The following is a 15,860-nucleotide window of genomic DNA, read 5'->3' as shown; positions in this document are numbered from 1 at the left end:
TGGTTCCTTGATTTGATCATTTGTAGACCAGTCTTCTATTTCCAGAAAGAAAAATAAAAGTTCAAAATGATAAAGAAAAAAACAGATAATATTTTTCTTCCTTAATATTACTGCTAAGTGGAAAAGGGGGAGAAGAAAGTGTGCAAATGGTGAAGAGAAACCCACAAAAAGTAAAAAGAAATTCTTGAGAGAAGACTCAACTCTCCTTCAAAGTGATAAGAAAGAGACAGGGTAAGAAGGTTGCCAATAAAATTATTGTAATTACAAACAGAAACTCCCTGTTGCATGACTAACTAGAGACACTGTCTGATCACAACCTTCTACTTAGAGTTTTTCTCAAAGCAAGTTTAACATCTTTGTTTCTCAAGCTGTAAACTAAAGGGTTCATCATGGGAACTGTATTGGTGTAAAAGATAGATGATATTTTTCCCTCATCCATAGACCCAGCAGAAGATGGTTTAAAATACATAAATGCACCTGATCCAAAGAACAAGGAAACAGCAATTATGTGGGAACTGCAGGTGCTGAACGCTTTGGACCTCCCCTCAGTGGAGCTGATGTGGAGGATGCTGGAGAGGATGCAACCATAAGACACAAAGATGGTGACACTGGGCACAATGATGTTGATGCCCACCACGATGAAAACCACCAGCTCATTCACGTAGGTGCTTGTGCAGGAGAGCTGGAGAAGGGGGAGGATGTCACACAAATAATGGTTGATGGTGTTTGCATCACAGAAGGTCAGTCTCAGCATGCTTCCTGTGTGAGCCATAGCACCCAAAAATGCCATCAAATATGAACCAAGCATAAGGCTGGAACACACTTTAGGGGACATGACAACATTATACAAAAGTGGGTTACAGATGGCCACATAGCGATCATAGGCCATTGATGTCAACACATAGCATTCAGAAATAGCAAAAAAACAGAAAAAGTAAAGCTGGGTCATGCACCCCCTGTAGGAGATAATATTTTTCTTTGATACAAAGTTAGTCAGCATTTTGGGTGTAAACACAGAAGAATAACAGAAATCTATGAAGGACAAATTGAAGAGAAAAAAGTACATTGGAGTATGTAGGTGTGAATTCAGCCCAATTAGAGTTATCAAGCCCAAATTTCCCAACACAGTGACCACATACATGACTAGAAACAGACAGAACAGGGGGAGCTGGAGATCTGGTAGGTCTGTTAGCCCCACCAGAATGAATGCAGCCACAAAAGAACTGTTTCCAGGAGCCATTCTTCTTTCCCTAAGGGGATCTGTGAGCACAGAAAAATAGGGTTACATTAGGAAACAACTCAGCTCTTCATGCAAGATCTTGTACTAAAGAGAGTGTGTACAATGGGAAAGTCTGAGACTAGCCCAACCTGGACCCATACAATCTATCTTTACCACTATCATGATACTGAGGGATACTGAGTCTCCCTTTATGAAAGCCTATATAAGCCAAATATAGCAAAAGGCATCACAAACTTAGCTTAGAGAGGCAAGTACAGTGAACTTGACCTCTAGAAACATGACTGCTGGAAAAACTAAGGGTGAAAGGAGTAAGTGAGAGTAGGACAGAATCGCCCTTCTCTGATCTCACCATTTCTTCATCCACTTGACCCTCTCCTCACCAGTAAGATTAGAAACAGAATCCTTAGGAACTCAAATGCAGATTGGCCTCAAATGCAGACTGTACTTGATGGAGAGAGAATTAAGAAGAGTTTCTAATCTAAATAAGGGACGAGCATCTAGGGGAGGTTGAGTTACTACCCCACGTCACAGAGAAAAAGCCATAAATCCAGAAGAATGAGAGTCCCATCTATAGAGAGGGAGCTTACTGAGATACTGTATCCCCTACATCCCCTGATCTCTGAACATTGTCTTATCTTCCTCGAACACATTCTCCTGCCAGCTTCACCTGAATATCAATACTGCACAAAGTGGGAAAGACAGTGATATATCTCACGTCTCTGAACTTCCATCTCAAAGCAAGGAATGTGTATTACAAATGGGATTCTGATACTCACACTCCTTAGGTCAGAAAACTTCAGTGTTCCTTTATCCTTTATATTTACCCCCGTGGTCGTTAGAAAGGCAATTTCAGGCTCTGAGGCTTTGATTCTAAGAGGATTCAGCCCAGACTTGAATTCATATATACCCTTAAAATCTTTCTGATCCTAATTTCTGACTATGACTTTGAGTCTTCTTAAGAAGCAGAGAAAAATAAAGCCTTTATTATTATCCTCACATTTGCTGCTTGATTGGACATAGAGTTAAAATGAGTTTAAGGATATAATGTGCTTGGTTATAAACAGGGTAGAACCTTGCTCAGTCTTTTCCCCAGAGAATAGATTTTATGTGTAAAGGAATAAGGAGATTGTGTACCCTGGGCCATGATATGTCTTTAGTTCCTTAGGGACTCAATATTTCACTCATTTGCACTTCACTCCAGGGATTGTACATCTCCCCCATACCTTCATCTCTGAAGGGAAATCTACTGTGTTGTTTCATTTCACCTTTGTCCCCATATCCTAAATGGAAACTTTTTCTGCAAGGGTTCTGCCTCTAGGCTTCCTTATTTCTTGATCTCAAATTTTTCATATTGCAATAACTCAGTTGTCTTCTCTTCTGCAATATCTCTAAAATAATTTGTGGTAACACATATTCCTTCTGAAGTTTATACTTTAATCCCCCACTGGAAATTTCTACTTGACTATCCTGCTTACTACCATTCTATGCAATATTTAAGTAACCGGGGTTATCAATTTCTTTGCAACATAGAAAAGAGTAGGAGCTATGGAGTTAGAGGGTATGTGTATGAATGCTATCTTCCTACTTCCACTCTTACTAACAATAATACCTGGGGCAAGTTACTTAATTTCTGTTCATTGTAAAATAAGAATGATAAAAACAGCATCTCTTTCACTGTGTTATGGTGATAATGAAATTTTTATTTTATGTTTTTAAAGTTTTTATTTAAATTCCAGTTAACATCCAGTGCAATATTAGTTCCAGGTGCACAATATAGTGATTTAACATTTCCATACAACACTTGGTGCTCTTCAGGACAAGTGCATGCCTTAATCCCCATCACCTATTTAACCCATCCCCTCCCAAAAAGGGGCTCCTGGTTGACTCTGTCGAAGGAGTGGAGGAGCAAGCTACTCTTGATCTTGGGGTCATGAGTTCGAGCCCCATGTGGGGTGTAGAGATTACTTAAATAAAAAAAATCCTCCCACCCACCTTCCCTCTGGTGACCATCAATTTGTTCTCTGTAGTTATGAGTCTGTTTCTTGGTTTGCCTCTCTCTCTCTCTCTCTGTCTTTATTAATATGATTATAACAATACCTGGAATATAATAATAGTCAAAAACTCTCTCTCTCTCTTTATTAATATGGTTATAACAGTGCTTGGAATATAATAATAATCAAAAATGTCAGTTGTCATTATTTATGTTCTCATGAATACATCATAATATTCATCAGACTTTTTCTTTTTACTTAACTCTCATGTTCTCCTATAAACCATAAGTTCTCTTGTTTGCTCCTAGGGTTAAGATCAGTACAGAATACATGGAAGAAATTCAATAAGTATTTCTGAAAATCATGTGGTTCTTTGGCTGTGAACCTTCAGGAAACATTCCACACTTATCACATGCTAAGCAATAGTGTATACACTCACAATGACCTCCACCCTTGTCCCTCAGCCACCACACAAACTCTTAGATTTTAACTGAACTGTACTGTACTTATTATTCTAGGCTTTTCCCATGTAATTCCTCTTATATAGCCATGCACACTGCTGCTAGAATAACCTGAAAGCAAAGCTCTGTCCCTCCTTAGCTTAAGAACTTTCAGTGGTTTTGGGGCACCTGAGTGGCTCAGTCGGTTGAGCGTCCGACTTCGGCTCAGGTCATGATCTCACAGCTTGTGAGTTCAAGCCCCGCATCAGGCTCTGTGCTGACAGCTCAGAGCCGGGAGCCGGCTTCAGACTCTGTGTCTCCCTTTCTCTCTGCCACTAAACCACTCGCATTCTGTCTCTGTCTCTCTCAAAAATAAATAAACATTAAAAACATTTTTTTAAATCAATAAAAATTAAAAAAAAAGAACTTTCAGTGGTTTTCCATTACCCATTGGGCAACTGAAATTTTGTAATAAAAGTAAAAGTCTCAAAATTATGATTCAATCTTGGATAAAATTAAAGAAGAAATTGAGTCAGAGTTATATTTTATAGGAAGATTTGAAAGAACTATTTTGATTGATTTAAGTATTCTGCACACATTAAGTGCTGTACAAACTTTTACCTTTTCACAAATATAAGAAAAAATATTGGAGAATGTTTATATTCAAATACCATTAGGGTATAGTGAACAAATATCACAATTCAGATGAACCAAAAATAATAGTTAAAAGTTAACTTTAAATCTGCACAACCTCACCTTCTCATCATGATAAATGACAGTTTCTCTCTTCAATGTTCCCCAAAAAGGCATAAGAGTTTCACAAAGATGTTCATTTATTTAAGTAACATATTTTTTTATTTAATACCCTGGGAATGTAACCTTCAACTTATGTTACTAGTTAGAAAGTTTCTAGCTTCAAGTTACAGAATGCTCAATTAATAACTCATTTTAAACAGGAGCTTGTTTCTCTCACCTAGCAATAAGCTTATGACTAGATTAACCTAGGTTTGTTTCAGCCACAAATCACTCTCATCAAGAACTCAGTCTCTTCCATTTCACTGTCCTCAGTTTGTTGACTTTCACTCTCAGGCTTGTCACCTCATGGTCACAAAAAGGTTGTTACAGCTCCAAGAATCACATCTAAACACCGATATATCCAAAGAAGAAAGCGAGCAACAAGGCAAAAGAACTTTTCCCATATCTCTCTATAGAATGAGGTAAATCATCTCCAGGTCTCAAGAGATTATTTTCTTTGCATCTCTTCAGTCATGTAGCTATGCCACATGGCCAACCTAGCTGCAAGGAAAACTGATAAAAATGAGAATCTTCCATTTTCAGCCTCTATCAAAAAAGGAAGTTTCTGGCATTAAAAGTACTTGGAGGAGGGATGACTATTGATTGGAGAAAGCATCAATGTAATCTGCCACAAACAAAAAGCTTGTGAAAGATATTTGTAATAGGAATTATGTTTTTCAATTTAAATTCAGAAAATACTTATTTTTTTAAGTGAATTTACTGTTTTAAGCTTTAAATCAACCCTGTTGCCTTGGGGTGTTCAACCCATGTTATAAACATATATGTATTTGCTTGTGTGGAAAATATACATATATAAGTATATATTTATACATACATTACTTATATGTATATGGTAGGGGAGGGGAGGAAGAGTTTAACTCCATGAGAGGGTCCTCTTATTGGTAAAAAAAGCATCAGACACCCTGAATGTTTCAAATGTGTAAAATAAAGAGTCTCCAAACAGAAAACAATAACTTGGGCTAACACAATTATGGTTTTTTCGATTGGTTTTGTGTGTGTGTGTGTGTGTGTGTGTGTGTGTGTGTGTGTCTCATTTTTTTGTTTGTTTTTGGTTTTTTTTGTTCTTGTTTTTGTTTTTGTTTTTTTGCCACAGCATCTCCTAAAAGAAATGGAACAGATCACTAGTCACTAAATATCTGATGGATCAAAATTAATTTATACCTGTTGAAATTTAAATTTTAAGTTTCTTTGAAGCATCTTCTTAGCTTTCTATCTCTTGTTTATAGATTTCTATCTCTTGTTTATAGATTTTTCCACTATATTGTATAAAATTTGAAACAGACTAGCTAAACTAGGTAAGAAAAGGGAAATTTCATTACGCAGAATTTTGGAAAAGGATATGCGGTAATCAGAAAACTATTAATTATATAAATTGAGGTTTAAAATCTTGCTAAGAAACTCCACAACTACTTATTAATAAATAGACACTAGGCTCCCTTCAGGCACATCCTTGTACCAACCCTGGCTCCCATCTGAAGAGTCTAATCATAAATAATAAAGCTTCAAGTAGAAGTTATGATATATTAAAAACAGATCAAAAGAATGGAAATCCTATGTGTAAAGGCAATGAACAACTACACTTCTGGAAAATAGGACTCAGCAATGTGCCCTAGAAAGTCCTACAATGTCACAATCATGCATTATTTAAAGAGAGGTTCAGTAATCTGGAATTCAAGCTATTTGGATATTGACTGTCCTACCGATGACCCACTAATAAGAAACGTTTGTTTTGTCTCTGATATTTGTTAGATCATAAACTCTCTAAATAGCTTAGAACATAACTCATGATAAAGGAGAGGAGGAACACTGGGCCCACTGATTCACTTAAGGTATCTTTTGCCAGAAAAAAATGACCCTGGTTACTTTTAGGAAAGCAGGCATTTAATTAGGAGGGCTTTGTATTAATGCTAGTACGAGACAAATGTTTCTCAAATCAAAGTGGTAGTGTTATAGTTGTGACAGATGAGGAGGTAGTTATGTCTATATGATATGTGTATGCATATATTATGTATAATGTTTTAACTTCCTGTACTCCATTTCACTTAGTAAAAGCCCAAGTTTCACAATTACCAACAACTTCCGTCAGGATCTTGCCCCATGTTACATGTTGGCCCTCCTCTCCTTCAACTCTCTCTCTTACTCCTTTTATTCAGCACAGTAAGCTTTTCTGTGTTCTCAGACATGCCAGAAGTATCACCTTAGGAGTTTTGCATTGGCCAGTAATCCTCCCTAAAAAAGATATTTTTCCAAATATTCACTTTAAACATCACCTTCTCAATGAATTAGGATCCACGTCCAATTTACCTTTGTATTTTCCATATTTGACACATTTCTTGGCATAGGATGTTTCCTCCCTTTGGACTGCCTCTTCTTACATTCTGGGTAGCTGGGAGATGGCTACTCTGAGTAAGTCTCTTAAAATGCAAGTTTATTTTGACTGACTCTAAAATACTCTATTTGAAGAGGCTGCTTAAGAGCTACTATTTAAATAAATAACATTTTTATTTTAAAATGAGAGAAAATTTATGGCCATAAAACTGGCAGAGTTCATGGAGAACTATAACACATCTGCCTCTTCATTTCCCACTCAGGGGAGCTGTCTCTTCAATATTTATTTTCTTTTAATTCCCTGTTCAATTTCCCATTCATTTTGATGAACTATTTGTAACCTACTGTAGCTCAGGAAATTAATTTTATTCAAAAAATGTTTTAAATGTGTATTCACTTATTTTTAGGAGGGGAGAGGCAGAGAGACAAAAAGAGAGAATCCCATGCAGGCTCTGTGCTATCAGGGCAGAGCCCGACGTGGGGCTCATGTCACGAACTGTGAGATCATGACCTGAGCCGAGATCAAAAGTTGGACGCTTAACTGAGTCACCCAAGTGCCCCCAGGGCATTAATTTTAAAAAAAGAATTCTGAATTTAGATACAGTTCTAGCCTTAGAGTTCTCACTTAAAATTTTGACAGCAGCTCTAAGTCAAAGTTAAGCAGGGGAAAAGGGTGAAATGAAGCAATGGCCTAGATATGGAAACCCAGTTTATTAATAAAACTGAACATGGTTAAATTAAGTGGTGTCTAAGTAAAACTGAATACTAAAGTCATATTTTCAATTTTATCATTGCATAGCTGCTAAAAGTTTACTAATGCTTATCTGTTTGAATAAAGTCATATATTCTGATTAAGGAGCATGAATCTCAGTACTTACTTAAAGCTTCCAATTAACTCTATGTGCAAAGAAAAAATATTAATATGAAAGACTAAATCAGGAAGCCACCTTATTAAATCTCTAGTTAACTGGCATCAAATACCACTATCTTGCAACTGACTACAAGTATGAGACATACCATACCTATTGTTCTGCCACTAATTATTCAAATAAACTAGATGAGCACCTATGAGGTACTAGAAACTGAAGAATTAACAATTCACAAAGTAATTGTTACCTCTAGAGATCTTATACTTTAGTAAGGGATGGAGATATTTTCTGGGAAGAGATGCCCGGGATATTCTTCACTGAAACCCGGGACTCTTCAATCAAATAGCCAGTCACTGAAGCTCACTTGACTGAAAGATAAATCTAGCTAAAATATTAAGATTATTATAGATTGGTCTGAGTATAGTCATCAGTGCTATTTTGGAAATGTAAGTATGTCAAGCAGCTTTTTATATATAAGCATGTACATGTATGTGTGTATATGACTTGTGCGTGGCCATGTCAGCACATGTCTGGCAAACTGTCCGCAAATGTCAGGACTACATCTAGCTAGCCCATAAGAATCAAAATGGACATCTGTTTCCAGGGTATCTAATGTAACAAGACTGGTATCTGATGAGCCTGGCCAGTAGCCGTCGGTTTCCTGATTGAACAGACCAGATTAGTTTCTTGAGATCCTCAGATTGCTTGGTCACCTCCACTCCACCATTCTCACTGAGAATGTATCAGAGGTGTGAAAAAGTGTAAAGTCCTACTTAACTACATTTTCTTCCTTGTGCCTGGAACACAGTTGTTAACTGAGCATTAAAACACGGTTTTGTCTTACCCACATTTTTGGAATCTGTGCTGTATGCAAAGACCCGCTTGTTTTAAGGGGAAAAAAATCCACTTTATTGAGATTGACAAGTGAATGTTAAAAGCATTTATAATACAATGCAATACATGTTACAGTAGAACCAAACACCAATGGGATACAAGCCAAAGAAGGGTACCTTCACCTAGTCTTAGGGAATCAGAAAATGCTCTGAAAAGGAAAGACCAGTGGGTAATATGATAGGGAAAAATAGGTAGTGATTTTGGGCAGGGGAAAAGGTATGGGTCAAAGGTCAAAGGTGCATCAGCTACAATACTAATCTTCCAAGATGTGAAAGATAAGTTTTCACTCTACAATTTAATCTGTAATTACTTACCTAATATTTAGAATTCTATTCAGTTTTTATGAGCTACAATCCCCAACTTCAGTTTCAATAGACAAGATCCACAATTCATTGATACAAATACCTATGACTTAAGCTTTCTTTGAAGAGTAGGAAGGATTTTCAAAATTTAGGGACTAATTAAGTGACTTTTTTTGTGTGACTGGGTATTAGAAGACTCTTGCCTAACTAAATGAAAGAGCAAATGAAAAAAACACCATTGAATCACAGTTTGAATAGACTTTTGCTAATTTTGGAAATTTAATTCATATACTCAAGACAGATTTCTGTTAAAGTAATGTTAATATGTTCACATTTCATAATCTCAATATCAGTGGGGAGTGAGCACTTGTTTTTGGCCCTTATTTTACATGATTGTCCCTTCAGTGCTAGTTTTTCATGTTTCTTTTACCTTTATCATTCCTAGCAGTAACTGCCAAACTGTTCATTTTAACCATCTTTTCATCATCACATGTCACTGTCGCTTTTATAAATCAAATAATTAATAATGAGTTCATGGTGAGTCCAAATAGCAACTTACTTTGAGAAAGATAAATCCCACTTAGAGCATAACATACAAAGACCAAGGGTCAATGACTTATTCAGTCTCCACTTTACTTCCACATTCACACTCAGGTCTACCTTGATCTCTAGAACAGTGCTTATCTAGGCAGGTGAGATTATAAAATGCACTCATCTAACATGCTAATACTCAACACAAAGTTACTTGCTGTTGAATCACCTCTGAACTTAAATTACAATTGTGATACCCAATTCTGATTCAACCACTATGTTTTATAATACTTCCAATGACTGAGGCAGTCTTTTCTCTATGCCTAAATGCTGCCATATTTCTGTATTTTCAAATGGTTTTCATTACGGGTATACCTAAAGAAATTCTTTAAGGAAAGACTTTATGAAGAAAGCAGACAAGATTCAGAAAGTGAAGGTATATAATATGGAATGAGAGCTATACTATCTTTACCACACCACTAACCTCAGTATAATGACACATACCCTACTACAAAACCCATAAAATGGGATTGTACATTGACTTTCCTAATTCCACAAACACTGAAATTCCTCATTGGGCTTATAAGGGGAACGGTCTCTGTCCTGAAGTGGTCTGCATTGTTCTATAAGTGCTATACCACATATGGTGGTTCTTTTCAGTGGTAGCCATTGTGTATTCAGAAGGCATCCCAAGAGTTTATTCTCATTTTCTGTTTATGGATTATTGTAATGTTTGGTTTAAGAGGGGCTTTAATCAAAATTATGTAATCTTAATTGTAAAATTTAGCTTAAATACATAAAAAATTCTATAAACCAAACACCAATGGGATACAAGCCAAGGAACGGAACGCTCACTCTACTCTTAGGGATTCAGAAAATTATACTTCACTAACGATTATAAAATGAAGAGCTTACAACCACCAAGCGGATGTAAGAATAGAATATTGCCAGCACAATAGAGCCCTCTATTCTCCCTACTGGATAGTAGCTCTGTCTCTTCTTTCATTTTCCATCTTGATTTTGTGCCAATCATTCTCTGGGTTTTCTTTACAGCTTTATCATCGAATAGGGCCTCACCATCATTTGCACCCAGCCCACAGAAGGTCAGGAGAATATGGAAAAGGTACAGTTTGTCTCTAGAATGGTTTTCATCATGTCTAGAACTCAGTACATGCCGCTTCTCACTGCAAGAAGGAAACTGTATCCATATCGAGAACTGTATGTTCTGAAAGAAGAAATGAACAGCTGGCAATCTCTGCCACACTGGGCCAATCATAGCAGTGCCTACCAGATACCACTGATGTGAAGATTGAATAAGATAATGAATGTGTGAACTTACTGCTAAGCCTGGGACTCGGTAAACACCTAATGACAATGACTATTATAGGCTATATGTGCTTCCTGTGCTTCTATTTATTGTGTAGACCTGTATTAAATAAGAATATGCTCACATTCTCTAAGTTAGGCAATAGAACTGTCAAATATGAAATGTGAATGATACTTTCTGATCATTTTTCTTATTTAAGTGTTTTGCCTTTAGTTTTTGTTAGAGGCATGTTATTCACTAAAACCATTGTTCAAGTTTCCCTGATTTTAAAAAATATGGTACATTCTGTATAATAATAATAAAAACACCCAAGATTCAGAATCAAAACACCAAATACGTAGTCTTGTTTCTACCATGTATTAATTGTGACTTGGAATAAGCCATCGACATTTCTGAGTGGTAGTCTCATCATCCATGAAATGGAAACTGGATCCTCTTTCCCATCTGCCTCAAAGTTCTTCCCTGAGGAACACAGAGACTGACAGATATAACACACAGGGAACACAGCAACAGCACACTCTTCCTAAGAGCAAATGTAAAACCTGCATATATCTTCATTTTTTAAGTGTGTCTATTCAACCTTACATCAGAGAGACACTTTAAACAGCATAGGTGATTCCACCAGCTATCCTACTCACTGAGAAAGATGGGAGTCTACGCCTCAGACTGAGTGAGATTTTAATATTTAAAGGTGCAACAAAGCCCTTTATATAAACCAACTACTTCATCTAGGGCTGGGCTGAACATACAGTGAAATGTCCTAATGCCAGAGAGAAAAACCAACTGTGCCACTCTTAGAGAAAAACACCATGTCTGTCCCCAGTGTGGATATTTGCTAGCCTAATCAAATTTCATTTTCATTTTTTTAAAATATATGAAATTTATTGTCAAATTGGTTTCCATACAACACCCAGTGCTCATCCCAAAAGATGCCCTCTTCAATGCCCATCACCCACCCTCCCCTCCCTCCCACCCCCCCGTCAGCCCTCAGTTTGTTCTCAGTTTTTAGGAGTCTCTAATGCTTTTAGCCTAATCAAATTTCAGGAGTAATGCTATTGACCATATGAGACCAATTTTGGAAACTATCCACATGTAGAATGTAACTCTACTATGTTGCATTATGAAAATCTACCTTTATCAGTCTGGTATAGTGCCATTTTTGTTTGCCATGTAGAGCACATTGCCACCCAAGAAGCCAACAAACCACCTAAGCTAAGTTTCAAAATACTTAAATATTGAGTGGAGATGGGAAAATGGTAAATAATGAAAATTGTTAGAAGCATCTTAGAAAATATATTGCACCTTGACAAATCATATGAAGGATCTTTAAAATGACATTTTCATGGATAAAGAAGATGTGGTTTATATATACAATGGAATACTACTTGGCAATGAGAAAGAATGAAATCTGGCCATTTGTAGCAATGTTGATAGAACTGGAGAGTGTTATGCTAAGTGAAATAAGTCAGGCAGAGAAAGACATGTTTTCACTCATATGTGGATCCTGAGAAACTTAACAGAAGACCATGGGGGAGGGGAAGGGGAAAAAAAGTTACAGAGAGGGGAAGAGACAAACCATAAGAGACTCTTAAATACTGAGAACAAAATGAGGGTTGATGGGGGGATGGGGGAGAGGGGAAAGTGGGTGATGGGCATTGAGGACAGCACCTGTTGGGATGAGCACTGAGTGTTGCATGAAAACCAGTTCGACAATAAATTACACTTAAAAAAAAATAAAATAAAGTAAAAAAAGAATAATAAATAAATTTTAAAAATAAAATAAAAAATAAAATGACATTTTCTTACCTTAAAAAAATCCACATTCTTTCCAGTAAAGACTTTACCACAATTTGGCTTATTCACCAAATGTTTCCTTCAAGTTGCCATTGCTCTCTCAGCTGAAATTTGAAGTTCTGTACCTTAAAATATATATAGGAGTAGCATATGGAAGCCAAAAAACCCAGAAGTGATTTAATCATTCTCAGGTCCTCCAACCCTGTGAGTTCACATTTTTAAATATCAAATGACTTGTGCTATTCTCCTATCCAGACAAATCATGTGAACTCAATAATATTTCTAGGGCTTTCCAGAAAGCAAAGGAGAGTCACAGCAAGGGCTTTAATTATCCATCATTTTACTTTGTAAATTCCTTTCTCCTAACTTGAGTTCCAATTACTCTTTATCTCCTGAAGCTACTGCCCTCTGTCTACCTACTGCCAAATGTGACTACAGCTTTCCTGTCTTCATTATGAAAAATGACAACTGATCTAGTCACTGTGTATTATAATTCCATTTTAGATATGGACACTGGAATACATTCACAGTACTGTGCAGAAATGATATAATTTCAGAATGCGGTTTCTAACACTCATGACCATAGCCACAGAGGGATCGCTTATTTACTGGTCAAGTGTCTTGTTGAATCCTGGCCTAATGAGACATTTCTGTGCTTTTTTCTCTTCCATGCCCTCTTTTCTGAAATATAAAACCTTACAAATATTCCAAATTCAGTTTTTTTAAGAAAAATTTATTCTATACTGTATTGTGTACAAACTACCTTATTCTGTAGTGCTTGATGCCAGGTTTTTGATGTAACCAAATAGAGTGGTTAAATTTGTCCATAAGTAACATCCTTATTTGAGCCAGTCATCTCCCCAAAGGGCCCTCTCTTTCTCAACAAGAAGAAGCAAGAACCTGTTTACCTAAACAAAGAACAAAAACTGTAATACCCAGCATGAGAGAAATCCATGTAATACCCAGCATGGAACAAAGCAGAATCAACCTTCAAACTAGAAATCTTTTCTCATAGTCCTTGTTCACCAAAATGAAAATAATAAGGTAGAAGCAAAGCATACTACAAAGAGTTCTAGACTTGAAATCAGAAGACTATGAGGATACTCTAGATCTTGTCTTTGTTAAGCTGTGTGACTTTTGATGAATCATTAACTATTCTGAGCTTCACTTCCCCATTCATAGAGTAAATATCTTTTGTTGATCAGTATGTGCTACTTTGACCGTATAAAAGTAAAAAAAGAAAAGAAAAGAAAAGAAAAAAGAAAACAAACTCTGCCAAAAGAAACCTGCTGTAAAATGTTTACAGATGCAAAATAGATTAAATATAATAGTCTTTCAGGAACCTTCGATTTCTCCCATTTGAAAAAGACATATTCTTGCCAATCAGAGGAAATAAACAAGAGTATATACACAGTAAGTGATTTATGCTTCTAATAGCATGTGGCAGATAAGAACAATCCCCATGGTACAGTGTCAGTCTATTGTTCTCCAATTCAATAATCTGGAGACTATTCATCTTTTTCGAGTGGAAAAAAGGAGTTCAAAATGAAAAACTTCAAAAAGTCAGATAATACATTTCTTATTTAATATTGTTGCTAAACAGGAAAAAAGTAAAGACATCGTGCAAATGATGAAGAAAAAAAAAGACCTAGTGATAAAGACCAGAAGTAAATTATAGAGAGAAGACTCAAATTTCCTTTAACATGTTAAGAAAAGAATACACTAAGAAGGCTACTGCAAAAAAACGTTTTCATTAAACATAAAATCTCCCCATTATGTAACTAACTGCACTGAGAGATACAGTTTCTGATTATAACTATCTCCTACTCAGGACTTTCCTCAGGGCAAGTTTAACATCTTTGTTTCTTAAACTATAGATTAAAGGGTTCATCATGGGAACCACATTGGTATAAAAGACAGAAGAGATTTTCCCCTCATCCATAGACCCAGCAGAAGATGGTTTAAGATACATAAATGCACATGATCCAAAGAACAAGGAAACAGCAATTATGTGGGAACTGCAGGTGCTGAACGCTTTGGACCTCCCCTCAGTGGAACTGATGTGGAGGATGCTGGAGAGGATGCAACCATAAGACACAAAGATGGTGACACTGGGCACAATGATGTTGATGCCCACCACGATGAAAACCACCAGCTCATTCACGTAGGTGCTTGTGCAGGAGAGCTGGAGAAGGGGGAGGATGTCACACAAATAATGGTTGATGGTGTTTGCATCACAGAAGGTCAGTCTCAGCATGCATCCTGTGTGAGCCACAGCACCCGAAAATGCCATCAAATATGAACCAAGCATAAGGCTGGAACACACTTTAGGGGACATGACAACATTATACAAAAGTGGGTTACAGATGGCCACATAGCGATCATAGGCCATTGATGTCAACACATAGCATTCAGAAATAGCAAAAAAACAGAAAAAGTAAAGCTGGGTCATGCACCCCCTGTAGGAGATAATATTTTTCTTTGATACAAAGTTAGTCAGCATTTTGGGTGTAAACACAGAAGAATAGCAGAGGTCTATGAAGGACAAATTGAAAAGGAAAAAGTACATTGGGGTGTGTAGGTGTGAATTCAGTCCAAGTAGAGTTATCAAGCCCGAATTTCCTAACACAGTGACCACATACATGACTAGAAACAGGCAGAACAGAGGGAGCTGGAGATCTGGTAGGTCTGTTAGCCCCACCAGAATGAATTCAGTCACAAAAGAACCATTTCCAGGAGCCATCTTCTCTAAAGGGATCTGTGAGCACAGAAGAAAAAAGTTACAAAGAGAAAAACTCAGCTTTTCCCACCATCTCTCCTTTCCCAAATGCAGTATATGCATGGAGAAGGTCTGAGACTAGCCCAACCTGGACCCAAGACTCCACTGCCATTATCATGATACTGAGTGACTCAGGCTTCCCCTTATTAGTCTTTGCAAGCTAAGTAACAAAGAATGTCAAATCTTAGCCTATAGAGTGAAGAGCAATGTTGCTAAATGTAAACATAACTATGGGAAATACCTTCTCCCTTATGGAGAAAAAGTTTACATGAGGACACAATTATCCTTCTTTCTTCTCATTTTCATTCACATACGCCCTCTCTTCACCAGTAAAATTTGAAGCTGCAACCTGGAGCTGGCCTCTAATGCAGATTAGACTTGGTGTGGTGGAAACCAGCTAGACTGTTTCTAATCTGAAACTAAGGGACCAGTCTACAAGAAGTTACTGCCCAATGTCACAGAGTAAAAGCCTCAAATCTGGAGTAGCAAGTTTTGCCCATGGAGAAGAAACTTACTGACTCACAGAACGCATTCCTTGACCAGCCCTTG

General features: G+C 36.9%; 2 protein-coding genes across 2 annotated transcripts; both read right to left on the bottom strand.

The window, feature by feature from the left end:
• Positions 1–310: 310 nt before the first annotated feature.
• LOC125928694 (olfactory receptor 8B3-like) lies at positions 311–1,249 on the bottom strand. The gene has a single exon (XM_049639392.1). It carries the CDS (start codon positions 1,238–1,240, stop codon positions 311–313), a length of 930 nt encoding a protein of 309 aa, XP_049495349.1. The 5' UTR covers positions 1,241–1,249.
• Positions 1,250–14,348: 13,099 nt separating this feature from the next.
• Positions 14,349–15,284, bottom strand: LOC125928678 (olfactory receptor 8B3-like). Its single transcript, XM_049639391.1, has one exon. It carries the CDS (start codon positions 15,273–15,275, stop codon positions 14,349–14,351), a length of 927 nt encoding a protein of 308 aa, XP_049495348.1. The 5' UTR covers positions 15,276–15,284.
• Positions 15,285–15,860: the final 576 nt, after the last annotated feature.

The sequence above is a fragment of the Panthera uncia genome, chromosome D1, assembly GCF_023721935.1.
Source record: "Panthera uncia isolate 11264 chromosome D1, Puncia_PCG_1.0, whole genome shotgun sequence".
Lineage (NCBI taxonomy): Eukaryota > Metazoa > Chordata > Mammalia > Carnivora > Felidae > Panthera > Panthera uncia.
Note: the sequence above shows the minus strand (reverse complement) of the source record. Positions and strands in the feature narration are given on the sequence as shown.

What these genes read in the sequence shown, in the direction of transcription:
- LOC125928694 (XM_049639392.1), bottom strand. Translation starts at nt 1,240, where the DNA reads ATGGCTCCTGGAAACAGTTCTTTTGTGGCTGCATTCATTCTGGTGGGG.
- LOC125928678 (XM_049639391.1), bottom strand. Translation starts at nt 15,275, where the DNA reads ATGGCTCCTGGAAATGGTTCTTTTGTGACTGAATTCATTCTGGTGGGG.